The sequence below is a fragment of the Saccoglossus kowalevskii genome, unplaced genomic scaffold (genome assembly GCF_978046115.1).
Source record: "Saccoglossus kowalevskii unplaced genomic scaffold, keSacKowa6.1 SCAFFOLD_53, whole genome shotgun sequence".
NCBI classification, from domain to species: Eukaryota; Metazoa; Hemichordata; class Enteropneusta; family Harrimaniidae; genus Saccoglossus; species Saccoglossus kowalevskii.
In genome coordinates this window covers 80,190-101,304 of record NW_028188623.1, presented here as the reverse complement: position 1 = coordinate 101,304, position 21,115 = coordinate 80,190, and the positions used below count along the sequence as shown (strand labels likewise).

General features: G+C 35.2%; 1 protein-coding gene and 1 long non-coding RNA gene across 2 annotated transcripts; both read right to left on the bottom strand.

Annotated features, from left to right (window-relative positions):
- Nucleotides 1-5,846: 5,846 nt before the first annotated feature.
- On the bottom strand, nucleotides 5,847-13,475 carry LOC100379079 (uncharacterized). Its single transcript, XM_085496283.1, has one exon. The coding sequence runs from the start codon at nucleotides 13,473-13,475 to the stop codon at nucleotides 5,847-5,849; it is 7,629 nt and encodes a 2,542-aa protein (XP_085352409.1).
- A 3-nt stretch (nucleotides 13,476-13,478) lies between these two features.
- Nucleotides 13,479-20,400, bottom strand: LOC144341755 (uncharacterized). The gene is made up of 3 exons (XR_013418640.1): nucleotides 20,310-20,400; nucleotides 18,644-18,668; nucleotides 13,479-13,511 (listed from the first exon to the last, which is right to left on the bottom strand). It is a non-coding gene; the product is annotated as an uncharacterized LOC144341755 (long non-coding RNA).
- Between the last annotated feature and the right edge of the window lie 715 nt (nucleotides 20,401-21,115).

Genomic DNA, 21,115 nt, shown 5'->3' with positions numbered 1-21,115 from the left:
ACAAGAGAATTGACCAACACAATCAATGACCATATATGGTCATAGAAATCATTAAATATGCTTGTCCCTAAAATCTCGGACACTATTGCAAGTATAGACATGCAACCAACACTATATTGAAGACATTGGACAAGAGAATTGAGCAACATAGTAGATGACCATATATGGTATTAAATATGCATGTCTCTGATATCTTAGGCACTGTTGCAAGTAGGAACATGACACCAGTGCTACATTGAAGACATTGAACAAGAGAATTGACAAACATACCTGATGACTATATATTGTCATGGAACTCATTAAATATGCATGGCTATAATATCTCGGACACTATCACACATACAAACATGAAACCAACGTTAATTTTCAGGGCTATTGCAAACAGTTATACATGGCCATGCATTGCATGTGACTTGGCCATGAGCCATGGTCTTGAAAACCGGTCATTGCTGCTATGCAGCTATATTTAGGTTTTCAAGACACATGTCTTGGAAACCTTTTGTAATTGTTATGTTTATTATTATTATTATTAGGTTTTCAAGACACATGTCTTGGAAACCTATTGTAATCGTTATGTTTTTTATTATTATTCCGCCAGATTTTTTCGCTAAGCGCCATTTCGACACCGTTGGACATATCTGGAAAAATTTTTCATATGTTTGTAAAGGTTGATGAGATCAAGTGCATATCCTAAGATCACGCATGTTGGTCACGTGGTACGGCGGCCATTTTGAATTTAAGACGAAATATGGCATGCTCATTTAAACACCTTTCTGAGGGTCTAGGAGTCTCAAACTTTCGCTTAAAAGAAGCATTGGCCCTAGAGCTACGTATTTGATGAAAAAAAAGTTGAACGGTCATGTGACTTTATTTTCTAGAATTTTCTGAAATATTGTTTTGCATCTCATTTGCATAATTTTGATCGTATCAAAATTCCACGCCATAATTTTGAAGAACATCATACATACTACCGATTAATCAAAGAATCATGAAAGTGCGACCAACAGTTTTGGAGGAGTTGATTTATGAATATTTTTCACATTTTATATCAAATAGTGAGCAATGATGCATTATGGGAAAGGGGGGAGGGCCCTTAATACGGGGGAGGGCCCTTAATACGATACACATTGTATTGCCATATAATGAGAACTATTGCATATACAAACATGGAACCAACGCTTTATTGAAGACATTGGACAAGAGAATTGACCAAAATATTGGATGACCATATATGGACATAAAACTCATTAAATATGCATGTCTCTAATATCTCATGCACTATTGCAAGTACAAACATGAAACCATGGCTATATTGAAGACATTGGACGAGAAAATTGACCAACATATTCGATGACCATATATGGTCATAGAACTCATTGAATATGCATGTCTCTAATATCTCATGCACTTTTAAAGATAGAAACATGTACCCAAACCTATTGTGAAGGCATTGGACAAGAGAATTGACCAACACATTCGATGACCATATATGGTCATAGAACTCATTAAATATACATGTCTCTAATATCTCAGGCACTATTGCAAGTACAAACATGCAACCAGTGCTATATTGAAGACATTGGACGAGACAATTGAGCAACATATTCGATGACCATATATGGTCATATAACTCATTAAATATGCATGTCTCTAATATCTCGTGCACTATTGCAAGTACAAACATGGAACCAATGCTATATTGAAGACATTGGACAAAAGAATTGACCAACATAGTTGATGACCATATATGGTCATCGAACTCATTAAATATGCATGTCTCTAATATCTCTAGCACTTAAAAAGATAGACATGTACCCAAACCTATATTGAAAGCATTGGACAAGAGAATTGACCAGCATATTCAATGACCATATATGGTCAAAGAACTCATTAAATATGCATGTCTGTAATATCTCGAAAACTATTGCAAGTACAGACATGTAACGTACGCTATATTGAAGACATTAGACAAAAGATTTGACCAATATATTCAATGACCATATATGGTCACAGAACTCATTAAATATGCCTGTTTCTTGCAAGTCTCTAATATATCAAGCACTATCACACATACGAACATGGAACTAAGGCTATATTGAAGGCATTGATCAAGAGAAATGGCTAACATATTAAGTGACCATATATCATCACAGAACTCAGTATAGCAAGTAATGGTCATGTGCATGGTAATAATATTTTTATATTAGTCATGTATATCAGGTTTCCCAATACAAAAAAAAATAGTAAAAGATATAGCTAGTATCCATAATATCTACATAATATGTACAAAAGTGAATGAAAAATAATTTATTCCAGCTAGTTTTGAAAACAAAGCTGAACAGCCAAGTTACAAGCTCATAAATACTGGAGTGATATTAATAAAGTAAAAATATGTGCTGACAAAAGCATTCCATTTTGTTGTATTTCCTGGTTACAAAGCTCTAAAGTTGATAACCAATAGTGGTACATTTTTTTTTATATTAATTGTGAACAAGTCTGCAAGTGTTTCAAAGCTCTAAAGTTGATAACCAATAGTGGTAGAAAAATTGCCAGTGTTGTTTTTTCCCGCACAATTTATTCATAAAGATCCTCCCTGTCCCTATCCATGAAACAATATACACTAGTATCTCTAGGATTTCATAAGCGATTATATTTAAACAATGTACACAATATTCAGGATGGCCACATTATACAAAAAATGTAAAGATAAAAATTCATCAAAACCAAGCATTTGCTATTGCAGAACTAGATCTTGGTATGCATTGTTATATATTAAACATACAATACCTATTTCCAGTGGACACGCGTTGCCACATACAACTTGTCATACTTGTGTATTCAAGATATAATTGGATGAATAGAGTTGATTTTAATGCTAAAAATAAAGTAAACTTTTCACAAGATGTAATATTGTCATGTCATATTGGATACAATACTGATAATACAAAAATCATAATCGTTAACAACACAACCTTGTTACCAATGAGTAGTTATTTACAATATGCATTATATTGAGTTCTAGTAAAAGGACAAATATAAATTTAAACTCAGCTAGTGTTGAACTACATTAGTATGGTAGTGACTCTCAAGCAAATTTTAATTGGGGGTTAATTTATTAAAATATAGCATACAGCTGCGACAAGATTGATTCATTTTTTGGATGTGTATTAAATTACACTATGGAGCCTTTATAACTAGTTATCTTCTGACTAGCAAATTTCACTTATTTAACTTGTGTATGTAACTGGTAGTTTGTGAACACAGCTGTTTGGTTCAGGCATTTTCTTAAATATTATTGTTCATAATCTTGTCATGTAACCTGAAAATATATAAAAAAAAAATATTATTATTATACTTTCTGCTCCAAATTTCAGATTTGTTTTACTTTCAGAGATAAAACATTGACTATTATGACACAAGTGTGCATGAGTGTGTTTATCACAGTAAATGCCAGTTGTTATATTAAAGTTATGTATTGCAGAAGACCAAAGGCTGAGTTGTTTGAAAGATTGACAGAATAATTGTTATACAATTGTTCAATATTTGCACATACTATTTTGAAATGTAATAAAACCTAGGAAAAAATGCTAGTTATTAAATACAATCACATTTAAAACATTAAACCTAAATTAGTAAAAGATTGATAAATGAACCATAATACATACAGCCAAAGGGTCATGACGTGAAAGACTAACCCTGAAATTTGTGTCGACTAGCAACCACACTCAGCATGACTTTTCTGTGAAAGATGTATTCGGCAAGTGCACTGTGTAGATGTAGACATTTGTAATCAAATCTATGTGAAGGAACATATATACCAAAACAAATAATAAGTTTAACATGTTTGAAACATATACAACTTCCAAGACTATACTAGTATAAAATACTAAGCCTTAATGTACAGCTGAGATGATCAAAATTCCAGAGAAATAATAAATACATTGTAGTTAAGCACCTTATTAATTTCAGCCACTTCACTTCACTGATATTGCCACATGATAATGTGAGTTCTGAATAGCAAATGTCACTTGTTTAACTTATGTAGTTGGCTAGTAGTTTGTGAACACTGGTGTTTGGTTCAGAAATTTTTCTTGAGTGTTGTTGTTCATATTCTTGTCATATAACCTGTAAACATAAACAACAACAAGAATGGTTAATATGCTTTCTGCTTAAAATTTCACATTTTCTTTAAATTTTCAAGGAAAAACTATACAAGTTTGTTGTAGACTATTTATAGCAGGAGTATGCATATATTATCACAAAAGTACTAAAATAGGATAATAGCTTTAATGTACAACTGAAGTAGCCCATATTCCAGAAAAATAATAATTAATGTGTAGGTAAGCACCTTATTAACTTCAGCCACTTTACTTCACTGATATTGCCACATGATACTGAGAGTTCTGTCTGGCAAACTAATAGCAGTATGTTTAGATGTCAGCATCATCAACATAGCCAGACAAAAGTGTTTTTAAGCAATCAGACTATTGAAGGATGTGGTAAAGTACATTCAATAGAAACCAACTTCCTACATGTAGCTATTAAAGGTTCATTCAAACGTGAATACAAGAACATAGCAGAAAGTTATCATCACCTGTTTTTAACTGTAAATCTTATTCATATATTCACAAGTTCACAAAAAATAATTAAAAGCAAACGAAAATCTAACTATATCTAAAGCTCAAACTTGCCATAAAAAGATACATAACATGGTATTACTTTCAAAATAAGTGTTCTCTAAAAAAAGTAAATATTGCACTTTTATTTGACAGTTTTGACCAGTGTTGGTTATCAATACTGCATTAAAATTGTGTCCTTTTGATGAGGCACACTGATGATACATTGACTTGTAGAATGGCGATGCTATACCAAGTTCAGCACAATTGTTCCACTGCTAAATAATCAATATGTTAAAGACATTGCAGTTACTTTGCAAAGTTTGATCTTAAAACTTCACAGCAATGTAATCTTCCAGTAAGTACTAGAATTGTTTAACGTTATTGTTTCTACAATATGCTAGCACTTAGTGACAATGCAATATGCTGCATGTTTTACATTTGTGTCATATATAATGTATATAAAATAATTTGAATTGAAGAAATCTCAGAAATACAATAGATTATTTAATATTAACTTGAAATACAAAAAGACAGACAGACACACACACACACACACAAAAAAGACAGACATGAAAAACAACAACACACAGACGCTACATCTAAAAAGTGCATACTAAATTTTATCCCTAATGCCACCGCGTCACTTGGCACCAGGGACATTCTTTTGCCACTTTGTATTCGGACATGTCCATGTATTCAGTCCATATGTACAACACAAGTATATGTACAACACAAGTATATGATAGATCATTGCCAGTATTATACTTCATTTATTAAATGCGCAATATGAGTACTCATATAATTACACCTGTACAAGCAGTAATTATTTTTTTTTTGTGCCAGGCGACTGTTCTGGACATTAAATGTCACTGTTGTCTCTCCTGACTTTTTCCCATACAAAATATTACACAAATTGAATTAATGATAGAGATTCTTTGCTAGTCATGATTCAGTAAGTCACAATGACATGAATAGTTGCCAACAGTCAGTCAATGATGCCTTGTATCATACCTTTTATTAGCTGTCAACAGCTTTTAGGTTAAATACAATTTGACCATCAACTACCTAATGCATAATTTAAAAAAAAGCCTGGAATGGCATCCCTTGGCCCTCCCAACCCACCCCATCATTTTACAAAAAACATGCTTGTACAGATGAATTAAGTAATATTTTCATGACACTAAATTTACAGATACTTCAAGATTATGATTTACATTATTAATAAGTTCACACCTTCAGACAAACTGCATTGTGAGAACCAAAATATGTCTGAATAACTTCAACATTTATAATATTTGTATGTCTGACATAAGCATGATCAATCAATGTACCACTGTCTGTTGTTGGCTGTGCAACACACTGTTTAAATCCTCTTTCCTCCATCAACTTTTGTACAGAAGAACACACAAGCACATTCTCGTTAAAATCACCAAGAACAATGCTTCCACCAGGTAGTTTCTCCAATTCTTCAACCAAACTCAATAAGTTTCTTCTGAATATGTCTGCTCTGTAAGATTGAGGTCTATAGATTATTGCTACTGTAAAATGTCCGTCCTTTACATAAAATGCCATGTACTCCAAATCTGTGATACACAGATTCAAGATTTCAATACACTCATTACTACTGATATAAACTCCTACTCCTCCATGAGCTTGATGCTTCAAATCAGTTGTAACATGGTCAGATGTATCATATGATAATGACCTAGGTTTGTGGTGAAAAACAAAACCACTTAGACCTAATCCGTCTTCTGAATCTGCACTGGTCAACCATGTTTCTGTCAAACAAATAAAATCACTTTTTACCAATCTTTTGTCATATTTTAGGTCTTCAATGTGTGAATATATACCTTCTATGTTATGCAAAGTGATAGTATATGAACATTCTATATTTGAGTTACTTTCAGTCAAAGTGATAAACTTGGGCATACTTGATAAGGCAGCATCTATTTTCTCATTGCAATAAATGGCAGATTCCTTGAAGTCTTTGATAACAAGTCCACTCAAGGATTTTACCCTACTCAAGGCCACATAAGCTTGTCCAGGTGCAAATATTTTGTCTAATGAAACTACAGCTTCTTCTACTGTTAAGCCTTGTACTTTATGTACTGTACATGCCCAAGCAAGTTTTAATGGGAATTGTCGTCTGATACTTCCACTACTGTTCACACGGTCTTCCTGGGGCATTATTGGCAAACTGTTCTCTGGTATTGATGATAACACATCAGTTTTACTACGCAGTTTTGTTCCAACATTTTCATTATCAAAAACTACGTATATAGTGGAAGGGAATACTTCACCAGGCTTCATAGATATATAGGAAACAGTTCCAAAAACACCATTTACTAGACCATCAGATACATCAATGTTTTTTGTTAACATCACACGGGCACCAACAGCTAAAGTTACTGTATTTGCCAAATTTGTATTGTATATCTTCTTATGTTGGCTGTTCTGCCTGACTAATTTCTTTGTTTTAGGATCTCTACAGAAGTCCTGTGCCTTAATGGTTATCGGATCAGTACAGGATGATTGCAGTTTCATAACATTACATTCATTAACTTCTTTATTGGTTGCAAATATGTGAATACCATTACCATCTTCACCAGTTTCGCATTGACGAAGCATGTTCACTGCACTAGTGTCCAAGTCATCTGATTTCTTTTTGCTTCTGATAACATTGAGTGTTTCAGCAAATGCATAGTCTTCTTGTCTCACAATATCACTCAATTCAGCAATAGAAAAATAATCATTCCATAGGTCAACACCTTCATTGTTAAAATACAGTGCCTTTCCTTTCACTGGTGGCAACTGATAGAAATCACCCACTGCCACCACAGAAACACCTCCAAACGGAGAATAATCACCACTTTGTTTAATCTGTCTCAGCCTCCCATGAATATAAGCAAGAAGCTTCTTATCCACCATTGAAATCTCGTCAATAATAAGAATCTGCAAACTACCAAGCTTTGTACGTAGTGTGTTTATTTTCTCTTCTCCCAGTGGCTGGTATGGTAGTTTGGCATCAATTGCTATTGAGAAAGTACTGTGTATAGTTGTTGCATCTATATTAAAAGCAGCAACACCTGTTGGTGCCGTCAACAATACAGAAATGTTGTCAGGATTTGGCAATACACGGGAAAGAATTCTAGAAGCTTCATAATATAAAGCTTTGATTAAATGAGACTTTCCAGTACCTGCACCACCACACAAGAACATATAAAATGCTTGTACACTATGATCTGTGGTTTTATTTAAACACCATTGTCGTACTGTGTAGAATATGTCCTGTTGCTTGTCATTTAATGATCTAAGCAATATTTTAGCATCATTTCTTGACATTCCACATTGACGATGCACTTCTGCACATGAATTAGTCTTGTCTTTTCCCAGCAAATCTGGAACTGAGTCATCATTTTCTGCTTCATCTGATAAGGAAATGTTATTCACCATTTCCTGACATTGCAATCGTTCCATTTCAGACTGGGAATGAATCTGCGCCCAGGCATCTTCTAAAGGAGGACATGCTTCCAGAATTTGCTCTGCTGCATCTATTTCATCCACTTCTTTTTCAAAAAGTGCTCTGTTTCTGTCAACAATAGCTTTCACAGTTTCTAATGTTTTGCATGCATACTTTACAGCACCAGTTTGATAAAAATCTTCGAATGAATCAAAGTTGCATGGTTTCAACTGACTATCAGTTCGATGAGGCAGAAAAAGTTGAAGAATGCTTTGATAATACTTCTCCGGATATTTGAAGGGTGAAAATCGTGCATACCTGACAACTGCTGCATCGGTTCGAGTTCTTTTTCGCACATAGCCAAGACCATTTTGAAGTTTAACAAATGCATTGTTTGACTTTGTATTCCCCATGATCTCTGATGTTGAGACCACTCTATACTCTGAAACAAAACTAGCAAGGCATAGATTATCAAATATGTCTTCATTTGGTCTACTCTTATAACGATCTAATAGGCTAGTCATCCAGATATCTTCTTTATTCAGGTTACGATCTTTATTTTTCATTTGAAGTACCCGAAGAGGTAAGCTCATTTTAATGGGATTGTCCCCTGTTGGAATGAACTGAACTTTTCTTGAACCTTCTTTTAACCTCAAATTGCATACTCTATATACAGCCTCTTGAGCACAAACTTCTCTGTTTGTTAGATATACACCTCCTAGCTGTTTCATTGCCAGTTTTGCATCTGTATTTCCTTCCTTTGAAGCTTCTTTCTGTGCATGACCCAACAACAAACCCATTTCTCTTTCTGATTTTGATATATAACTAATAATATACACAATGCAACTATAAGCATCTACCACAAATTGTATGTCCATATTTGCATTCCAACAGCGCAACAGGTCTTTATTATATTGGTTTACCCAAACATCATTTGTTTGCCTTTTCAAAATTATACTGGTTTTCTTCGTTAACTTTGAGCTTGCTTTTTCAAATAGATCCTGAGATACCCCAATACTAGTAAACAAGGACTCAACTGTTAGATAGCTCTTCTCCGGGTTTGATAGTTCATTCCATATTTTTGTCAAAATTGCTTTTGCTTCATCTGTAGTAAGTAATTTTGGAACTTGTTTCGAGTCACTTTGGTCCATTTCTGTATAATCTGCATTAATATCATTATACTCAGGATTCACTTCATCTAACAGATTAACATTGACATCTGTAGTTTCAGTCACAGCATTATCAACTCGTGCAATGAATGTTTCTTTAGAAGGGGGTCGCGGAAAATTAAACCTACAAGAAGTACCTTGCTTCCGACAACTTTTAGAATGTCGCATACTGTGTTTCTGAACACTGTTTACAATCTCAAAGAGTTCATCATCACTTTCTTCAGATGGAATTCCACAAGTAATATATTTGTCAACAAATTCTGTTACTTCTATGTCCTCATTATCATCCACTCTTGGTGCATCTTTAACCCAAAAGAGACAGTGTGTGTGGGGGGATCCACGTTGCTGAAACTCAACTCTATAAAAGTAATCTACAATTTCTCCAATAGGTTCCGCAGGTGACATAATTACATGTTTTAAAAAACAATGAAATCTATGATCAAACATTCGAGCAGCTGTCACAGGGTTGTTTCTCAATATGGCACATTTTTCAGACCAATCAAGCTCTTCAATTGTGCGTGTGTCACCTTGCTCACTTAGAATAGCCTCTATAAATTCAGGCCACCTCATATCAGCTGAACTAAAACTGCAAAACCATGTAGGTATTCCCAGCTGCCTTAACATAGCAAATAAGTCTTTCTGTGTGCTTTGCCAAAAAGGTGGTGTTCCTCGAATTGGCTTGAGAAATTTAAAACCTTCATCATTATTCAAGATTTCTTTCAGTGACTGTGCATCTGTGAGAGTAGCAGAAGTTACTTTTTTACCACATGCTTTACCAGACCCTTTTCTTAAAGCAATAGACACATTTGATACAACTTGTTGCACCTCTGATAGATACTGAGCATAAAATATGAAATCAGTGTTTTTTGCAAATCTACCATCTGCATTCATTAGTCGCATATGGAGATAACGAGCAAGTGTTATTCTTTCATCCCGTTTATCATAAAAAGTTGGTGAGCCTGTTGGATACAAAGCAGGAAAAGATTTGGCTTCATTGGTTTCATCCATCAACATCTGCACTGGATTGTTTCCCTCAGCAGGAGCCACACATTGAATGGTGTCATAATGATGGTCAAGAACTTCCTGAGCTATATCAACAGGTTGAAGACATGTATCAAGAAACATTCCCTGCTGTTGTGTAACCTGTTCTTCATGCTCTGTATCAATGTTTTCATCGTCTTCATTTACTGAACCAATCACATTTGAGGCATCATTTTCATGATGTGGCTCATTGTCTTCAACAGTTTCCAATAGGGGATTTCTCCAATTTTCATTGAAACAAATATCACTATACCATTTGTTGTTTGTCTTGAGATAGTGCAAAGCATCCCTTATATGAACATCGTTTACAAACTGATACTGATAGTGTCCTTTATAAGTGAGTTTCCTCTTTAATTTAACTCTGATCATTTGATCATCAGACTCAAATCTTGGTAAAATAGATGTTACCTTCTCAACACTTGAAGGAACGCAGACAACAGGCCCATGGACACCATTTTGACCACCCTTTGGTAGAGCTAACATTTTCATAAATGGAATGTGCAAACAAATCAAATGTTGTTCAAGGGAATTCAGGCACTTCAGTTCCTCTGGAATAGGCTTTATATACAGATTATTGGCAACAGCTTCCGCTGGCATTTTCCCTTTTAGAAGTTTTCGATGACAAGTGAAACATATCCATAATCTGCAATGCTCTTGTCTCAGATACAGACAGTTATCATCACACGTGTTGGTGCATTCATGAACATAATCTTTGGTAATACACTTTTCAGCAATAGATGATACATTCCCTCCTTTATTGAAGTACATCTCTTGTTTACAAAAAAGAACTTGATCTCTGAAAAGTCGTCGATGGCAAACTGAACAGACATACTTTGGGCCATTCGCAATCTCATTCCTAAAGGTATTTGTAACTTTATCTATGTTTTTCATAGAATTCACTTTGGACTGCCTGGTGGCAAGCACTCTCAATTTAGTTTCCTCCCTGGTACTTTCATTTTGTGCATACTTTTGAATACCTCGTTTCTTTACTGCTGCTTGGTGACTTTCATTTTGTGCATACTTTTTTATACTTTGTTCCTTTACAATTAGTCTGTGACTTTCATTTTGTGCATACTTTTGAATACTTTGTTCCTTCAATTCTGCTTTATAAGCATTATTTTTTCTGTACCTAGTAATTATTGAAAGTTTCTTCTTCTCTTGAAATTGATCATCAGTGTGATATCGTTCTACTTCTTTTTTTAATTTCCACTTTTTTGCTATGCTGCTGTGGTCATCAGCTGGTTCTTCACATTGCTTAGTTTTTTTTTTAAGATGATAAAGAATTCTTCGCAGCCTATCATTTGCACGCTTCCCTTTTCGTTTTAAAATTTGGCCTACATGTACTGATGATGTACAAGTATCTGTTGACACTTTCTTTTCACATTTATGTTGTTTATTTGATATTTTCTGGTCAATATTATGGTCTGATAAATGATGTCCAACAGTTTGTAAACTTCTCTTACTTCTACCCACTTCAGAAATAGTAGACGAGTTAGTATTATGTGTACACACAGATGTCAATACTCCTGGCATCTTTACACACTCAACAACTTCATAGTGGATCTCCATACAGTGATTCAAGTATATCCCTTTTTCATTATTGATGATGTTCTTGTCGATTTGAGTGCTTGAATATTTTAGCCATCTTCCTTGACTAAATGTGTAAATATCTGTTCTTAAAAGATGAGCAGCTGCAACTATTTCAACTTCTGTTGCCCATATTCGCAAATTCTCCATTCTCGACTTGACTAAGTAATCACTAACCGACTTGTAACCTGGTCTTAAATGACCATAAAACTCAGTAGCATTCTCTTTTAGGTGATTAACAATAGCCAACCTTATTCTATGGTGATTATTTTCATTACCAGAAAGTGCATATGACAGAGCTCTAAAAAAGCAATTACCATCCTCTTTGATTGACTTACTTCTACATGGCTCACCAATTTCATTACACTGATCACTATATACAACTTCTGTCTTTCTAATATTTTTAATACCGAGTTGAAAGCACAAACTTTCACACAGTTCTAAACTCAAAGAAGAAAACAACAATGGAATATGATCAGTACTAACAACTAACACTTCATCTTCAGACTGACATTCCATATACTCCTCAACATTAGCACTTATACCAGTAACTTCAAACTGAGTGTTTGCGCTAACATGCATGGATACTGCAAGATTACAACAATGCTCATACACTACCTCAACATTCCTGCATTGTAATAGTACACTCTTTCCATCTGGTTCCACCATTCCCTTGGAATCCCTTGCATGAGGATCAAAAATCCAGTATGTGTCACCATTCTTCAATACAGAAAATGCTGCACCTCCAAAAATAACAATACAAGCATCGTGATCTCTTAAGGTTATTTCAAGTGCAACATTAAATGCCATGAGAGGGGCATTAAAATCACCACTTTTTCCTATAATACCTGATAAAGATTCTGCAATATTCAATGCAAATCTTAAGTCAAATAACTCTATTATTTCTGGTAATTCAGTCACTAAAAGGTATGCATCATTACATGTTGAGGATTGTTGCAAAAATCCATACAATTCATTTCCTGTTCGCAATATGGTATCGAGATCAAACGTATCCCATGAAAACACAAGTTTTATCTTACTATAGAGTATAGATACTAAACTGTTTGCAACACATTGCCGTCCACTGTTGTATAGAAACTGAGGGTGACCTTGATTAAAACTACCTTGAACTGAAACTAGAGCATTTATTTTATTACCTGTTGTCTTGTAACAATTGATAATTTCATTCTCAAATGATTCCCTTGTTATGTTTACTATCACAGTTTTATTCTGTCTTGCTTCATTTGTTCTATTACTTTGTTCCCGAAGGATGTCATTCATTTCATTGATTGGAAGGACTATGCCCATATCTGGTGGGTCGGTGCCCAAAATAGGTGGGACAATGCCCAAAGTTGCTGGGACGATGCCCATATCTGTTGGATCAATGTCCAAGTCTGGTGGGACAATGCCCGTATCTGTTGGGTCGATGCCCAAGTCTGTTGGGACGATGCCCAAAGTTGGCGGGACGATGCCCAGGGTTGATGGGACGATGCCCAAAGTTGGTGGGACGATGCCCAAAGTTGGTGGGACGATGCCCAAAGTTGGTGGGACAATGCTCGAAGCAGGTGGGACGATGCCCAGAGCTGCTCTTTTCTTCATTGCTTCTTTTCTTCTCCAATTCTTTTTTCTCGGCATCTAAACAACAAAATAATATAAATAATTATATATATGTAATACAAAATTGAGTCACATACAGATCATTACAATTACTGAACAACTATTATGTAAAAAAATAAACACATTTATTGTCTTATATGTTCATTAATTAGTGTGTGCTTTAGAAACTGCAGAATGTACTAACAAAATGTATACAACATGCATTGTGGGAAGTGTTGCAGTGCAAATTAGGGATGAAATCCAGTAGAATATTGACTTACACTAATTTTTTCATAAATTCAGAAGTGATTAACCACTGAAACAAAAATGTTTACATCATAAAAAAGGCACAGCCAGAGTAATACCAATAGGAAATACTTTTTTATACACTGGTTTGGGTAAGCAAAATAAACATTTTTATTGATAAACATGAAACAATTTAAAGCTGCCAAATTTGTAATGGCCATCACCACAATGTTGATATTATAACCATAGCATATAAGCTATATACTGATGTTTTACTGTAATTCACCAACAAGTGAAAAAAAAATGGCCAAAAGATGGTTAAGTCCAATCTCCAAAGGGGGCCCTTTTATTGAAATCCAGTTTTGACAAGTCAACCTTAATTACAGTAAAACAAGAAATTACTTGTTCCACTGGGCAAATTTTCGAATACATCATTATCTTCAAAACTAAGCCTAAAGGCCTCTGATTAAAATGTTATATGTCATTTCCCATTAAAGTATGCATCGTAACGGTCAAGATGAAATGAAAAGTCAGTGTACACCATTCTGTATTTAGAAGTGTATGTGTACCAGAGGTATCCATACACTCACTCCACTACCAAGGCTGTTTACATGACAGTGAAGATAAAATGAACAGTCAGTGTACACCAGGGTTCTGCCCAGCTTGATTTGAGTGCCGGTCACTAATTAATATTCATGAGCTCATTAATATTCAGAGGTATCCATACACTCACTCCACTACCAACAGCGTTTACATGACAGTGAATATGAAATGAACAGTCGGTGTACACCATTCTGTATTTAGAAGTGTATGTGTACCAGAGGTATCCATACACTCACTCCACTACCAACAGTGTATATGAAATGAACAGTCAGTGTACACCATTCTGTATTTAGAAGTGTATGTGTACCAGAGGTATCCATACACTCACTCCACTACCAACAGTGTGTATGAAATGAACAGTCAGTGTACACCATTCTGTATTTAGAAGTGTATGTGTACCAGAGGTATCCATACACTCACTCCACTACCAACAGTGTATATGAAATGAACAGTCAGTGTACACCATTCTGTATTTAGAAGTGTAGGTGTAGCAGAGGTATCCATACACTTACTCCACTACCAACAGTGTATATGAAATGAACAGTCAGTGTACACCATTCTGTATTTAGAAGTGTATGTGTAGCAGAGGTATCCATACACTCACTCCACTACCAACAGTGTATATGAAATGAACAGTCAGTGTACACCATTCTGTATTTAGAAGTGTAGGTGTACCAGAGGTATCCATACACTCACTCCACTACCAACAGTGTATATGAAATGAACAGTCAGTGTACACCATTCTGTATTTAGAAGTGTAGGTGTACCAGAGGTATCCATACACTTACTCCACTACCAACAGTGTATATGAAATGAACAGTCAGTGTACACCATTCTGTATTTAGAAGTGTAGGTGCACCAGAGGTATCCATACACTTACTCCACTACCAACAGTGTATATGAAATGAACAGTCAGTGTACACCATTCTGTATTTAGAAGTGTAGGTGTACCAGAGGTATCCATACACTCACTCCACTACCAACAGTGTATATGAAATGAACAGTCAGTGTACACCATTCTGTATTTAGAAGTGTATTGGTGCCAGAGGTATCCATACACTCACTCCACTACCAACAGTGTATATGAAATGAACAGTCAGTGTACACCATTCTGTATTTAGAAGTGTAGGTGTACCAGAGGTATCCATACACTCACTCCACTACCAACAGTGTATATGAAATGAACAGTCAGTGTACACCATTCTGTATTTAGAAGTGTAGGTGTACCAGAGGTATCCATACACTCACTCCACTACCAACAGTGTATATGAAATGAACAGTCAGTGTACACCATTCTGTATTTAGAAGTGTATGTGTACCAGAGGTATCCATACACTTACTCCACTACCAACAGTGTATATGAAAAGAACAGTCAGTGTACACTATTCTGTATTTAGAAGTGTATGTGTACCAGACATATCCATACACTCACTCCACTACCAAGGGTGTTTACATGACAGTGAATCTGAAATAAACAGTCAGTGTACACCATTCTGTATTTAGAAGTGTATGTGTACCAGAGGTATCCATACACTCACTCTACTACCAAGACTGTTTACATGACGGTAAAGATGAAATGAACAGTCAGTGTAAACTATTCTGTATTTAGAAGTGTATGTGTACCATACATATCCATACACTTACTCCACTACCAAGGCTGTTTACATGACAGTGAAGATGAAATGAACAGTCAGTGTACACCATTCTGTATTTAGAAGTGTATGTGTACCAGACATATCCATACACTCACTCCACTACCAAGGGTGTTTACATGACAGTGAATCTGAAATAAACAGTCAGTGTACACCATTCTGTATTTAGAAGTGTATGTGTACCAGAGGTATCCATACACTCACTCTACTACCAAGACTGTTTACATGACGGTAAAGATGAAATGAACAGTCAGTGTAAACTATTCTGTATTTAGAAGTGTATGTGTACCAGACATATCCATACACTCACTCCACTACCAAGACTGTTCACATGACGGTAAAGATGAAATGAACAGTCAGTGTAAACTATTCTGTGTTTAGAAGTGTATGTGTACCAGACATATCCATACACTTACTCCACTACCAAGGCTGTTTACATGACAGTGTATATGAAATGAACAGTCAGTGTACACCATTCTGTATTTAGAAGTGTATGTGTACCAGAGGTATTCATACACTCACTCCACTACCAACAGTGTATTTGAAATGAACAGTCAGTGTACACCATTCTGTATTTAGAAGTGTATGTGTAGCAGAGGTATCCATACACTCACTCCACTACCAACAGTGTATATGAAATGAACAGTCAGTGTACACCATTCTGTATTTAGAAGTATATGTGTACCAGAGGTATCCATACACTCACTCCACTACCAACAGTGTATATGAAATGAACAGTCAGTGTACACCATTCTGTATTTAGAAGTGTATGTGTACCAGAGGTATCCATACACTTACTCCACTACCAACAGTGTATATGAAATGAACAGTCAGTGTACACCATTCTGTATTTAGAAGTGTAGGTGTAGCAGAGGTATCCATACACTGACTCCACTACCAACAGTGTATATGAAATGAACAGTCAGTGTACACCATTCTGTATTTAGAAGTGTATGTGTAGCAGAGGTATCCATACACTCACTCCACTACCAACAGTGTATATGAAATGAACAGTCAGTGTACACCATTCTGTATTTAGAAGTGTAGGTGTACCAGAGGTATCCATACACTCACTCCACTACCAACAGTGTATATGAAATGAACAGTCAGTGTACACCATTCTGTATTTAGAAGTGTAGGTGTACCAGAGGTATCCATACACTTACTCCACTACCAACAGTGTATATGAAATGAACAGTCAGTGTACACCATTCTGTATTTAGAAGTGTAGGTGTACCAGAGGTATCCATACACTTACTCCACTACCAACAGTGTATATGAAATGAACAGTCAGTGTACACCATTCTGTATTTAGAAGTGTAGGTGTACCAGAGGTATCCATACACTCACTCCACTACCAACAGTGTATATGAAATGAACAGTCAGTGTACACTATTCTGTATTTAGAAGTGTATGTGTACCAGAGGTATCCATACACTCACTCCACTACCAACAGTGTATATGAAATGAACAGTCAGTGTACACCATTCTGTATTTAGAAGTGTAGGTGTACCAGAGGTATCCATACACTCACTCCACTACCAACAGTGTATATGAAATGAACAGTCAGTGTACACCATTCTGTATTTAGAAGTGTATGTGTACCAGAGGTATCCATACACTTACTCCACTACCAACAGTGTATATGAAATGAACAGTCAGTGTACACTATTCTGTATTTAGAAGTGTATGTGTACCAGACATATCCATACACTCACTCCACTACCAAGGGTCTTTACATGACAGTGAATCTGAAATAAACAGTCAGTGTACACCATTCTGTATTTAGAAGTGTATGTGTACCAGAGGTATCCATACACTCACTCTACTACCAAGACTGTTTACATGACGGTAAAGATGAAATGAACAGTCAGTGTAAACTATTCTGTATTTAGAAGTGTATGTGTACCATACATATCCATACACTTACTCCACTACCAAGGCTGTTTACATGACAGTGAAGATGAAATGAACAGTCAGTGTACACCATTCTGTATATAGAAGTGTATGTGTACCAGACATATCCATACACTCACTCCACTACCAAGGGTGTTTACATGACAGTGAATCTGAAATAAACAGTCAGTGTACACCATTCTGTATTTAGAAGTGTATGTGTACCAGAGGTATCCATACACTCACTCTACTACCAAGACTGTTTACATGACGCTAAAGATGAAATGAACAGTCAGTGTAAACTATTCTGTATTTAGAAGTGTATGTGTACCAGACATATCCATACACTCACTCCACTACCAAGACTGTTCACATGACGGTAAAGATGAAATGAACAGTCAGTGTAAACTATTCTGTGTTTAGAAGTGTATGTGTACCAGACATATCCATACACTTACTCCACTACCAAGGCTGTTTACATGACAGTGAAGATGAAATGAACAGTCAGTGTACACGATTCTGTGTTTAGAAGTGTATGTGCACCAGAGGTATCCATACACTTACTCCACTACCAAGGCTGTTTACATGACAGTGAAGATGAAATGAACAGTCAGTGTACACCATTCTGTGTTTAAAAGTGTATGTGCACCAGAGGTATCCATACACTCACTCCACTACCAAGGCTGTTTACAGAACAGTAATGATGAAATGAACAGTCAGTGTACATGACCATGTGTTGCGCATTTTGTTTGACAATTACAACTACACACTCACCTTTGAAAATGTAGATTATCATAAACTGAAAAATAATGATAAAATAATATGAAGTTAGTTCCATGTTAATATATTTGTATTTTACTAGTAAACATAATTCACTGTTAATTTGTAATTTATGCAAAATTTGGAATTTATAATTCACCACTGCTAACATAAGAGCACCGCTAAAAACAAACTTGTTACCATGACAATAAAAAAAGTGAAGTTTAATACATTATATAGTACTTTCAATGTAAAATAACAATAAATTTGTGCATATATTTAGTGCCACAATAGGGTGTTAAAGCCTTCACAAGCTGACAAGTTACTGAGATCAAACTAACTTGGTGGTAAATGTTGTTAATAATAAAAACCATGATCATTTGAACACTACTATTACAAAACCGGTGCAAAAAAATACATTTCAGGCAAAAGTATTCAAAAATCAGTTTTTTGGCGAATGCCATGGCAGTGTTCGGCCAAGGAATTTTTTCCAAATAGTAACATTACATCCTGCCTGTCAACTATGAACAAAATCAGCCAAGCCAAAAAAATCACAGAGGAACTAAAAAGTCGTTTGGGGTCAAATTTCTCAGTAATGAACAAAAATTCAAAAATTTCAATAATTACTTTGTGCCCACACTCAAGCTGAATATAATAAGCTACATCCAAGATGTTTTATCCTAAATTTGTAAAAAGAAATACAATGTACATTTTGTGCAAAGCTATCAAAAAATCAGTTTTTTGGCTATTGCTATGGAAACAATGGGCTAGAATATTTATTCAGCTTTTACCTTCTAACTAGAACGAAAATGTGGAAATCTGCCAAACCAAATAAATCACAGAAGAATTAATATGTGAAAACACTGGAAATCACACATACCACACACACACCTAGTGAAGCAGATAGCCAACATATTGTAATTATTCACAGTAATTGAACACTACAAATGAGCAAAAAAAATAGCTATAAACCACATTCATGGCAAGTATTGAAATGTTTTATAACTAATATACATTTATACACATATATTAAATTGAAAATAAAATAAATTATCCTACATCTGTGTTGTTTCCTGGCTTCATACATATAAGTAAATAATGATTTGAAAATGACATTGTTAATATTCGGAGCAACTAGAAAAGTGTGAGACAAGTACTGTATTATTTATTTATTATATATTATTCATTATTTATATTATTCTCAATCCTTGCGACACGTCAAACTATAATGTTTATGTTCAAACGGTCAAAATGTAAACCAATAGCAACAATTGTAATTCGCGCCGCCATGTTTGTTTTCGCCGACGTGTCGCATTATACACAGTCTACAGCAGAATCGACTTTTCCAAAACTTTAGCTACAATCATTGAACATACAAACGGTGAAATCAGTCAAAAAATCCTTAAATATGATGTGCATATCAGCTTCCCTGTTAACAGTGACACGATGTGATTCGGGTCATCGTCACTTTTGCTGACGACCATTTTTATCAAGTCGCGACGCTCAAATTGATGTTCCAGCCGTGAACAAATAAAAAAGTACGATTTATATAAAATTTTACCATATAATTTTCCAGGAGTATTATATTGCCCACTGATTCACATTAAAATAACAAATGAAAATTACAACATAACAATAATTCAATTTCTAGACGAATACAAATGACCAAAATACTACTCACCTCTTTTATAAGCATGTACAAACTTGGCCGCTTGGTGGCGCAATTGCATCAAATTACCTTTCGTGTTCTCTTACTCAGACTAAACATATAGAGTGGACACCTATGAACTCAGTGTAGACAGGTACAAAAGATGGTGTAAGGGAACGAGCATAGAGAAGTGGTTTACATCTCATTGAGAAAAACGAGCGTAGGGGACCACTTAAACTTACTCAATAGAAAGTTGAGATAGGCGGTAAGAATAGTAAATAGGGGTGGGTAGGGAAGTATTGGTTGATAGATGTTCCCTACCACAGCCCTGTGTACGCCCATAGACAAAATCCGGGACTGAAAATTATAACTTTTTAAATGAAATACCATACCCAGGTACCAAAGACGATGATCCAGCACTCCCACTTCGGAGTTCAATTGTGGATGAAATCGGCTACTTTGCCCTAAAAAGGGGTAGCAAGGGGAATAGTTGGTAGACGTTACAGCAAATGAAAACGGCATTTTACGTTTTTACAGGGATGTAAAACTTCCATTTACAGTAAAAAAAATAGGTTTTTACTCTTTACAGATAAAGCAAATTCCTAATGACATTATACATTTTTATAATATTTTTGATAATTTGAGTTTAAGAATCACAATTGGAAATTACGACGTTTAATTTGAAAAAAATAATATCTTTGTACAAATTACGGACGAATAAAATAGCTGATTACACTTCACACATTGATCATGTCTACGAACGTACGTTTTTTTTTTTATTTATTCAAATTACATTATTACGAAAATAAAAACAATTGATTACAGTTTACGAAAATACC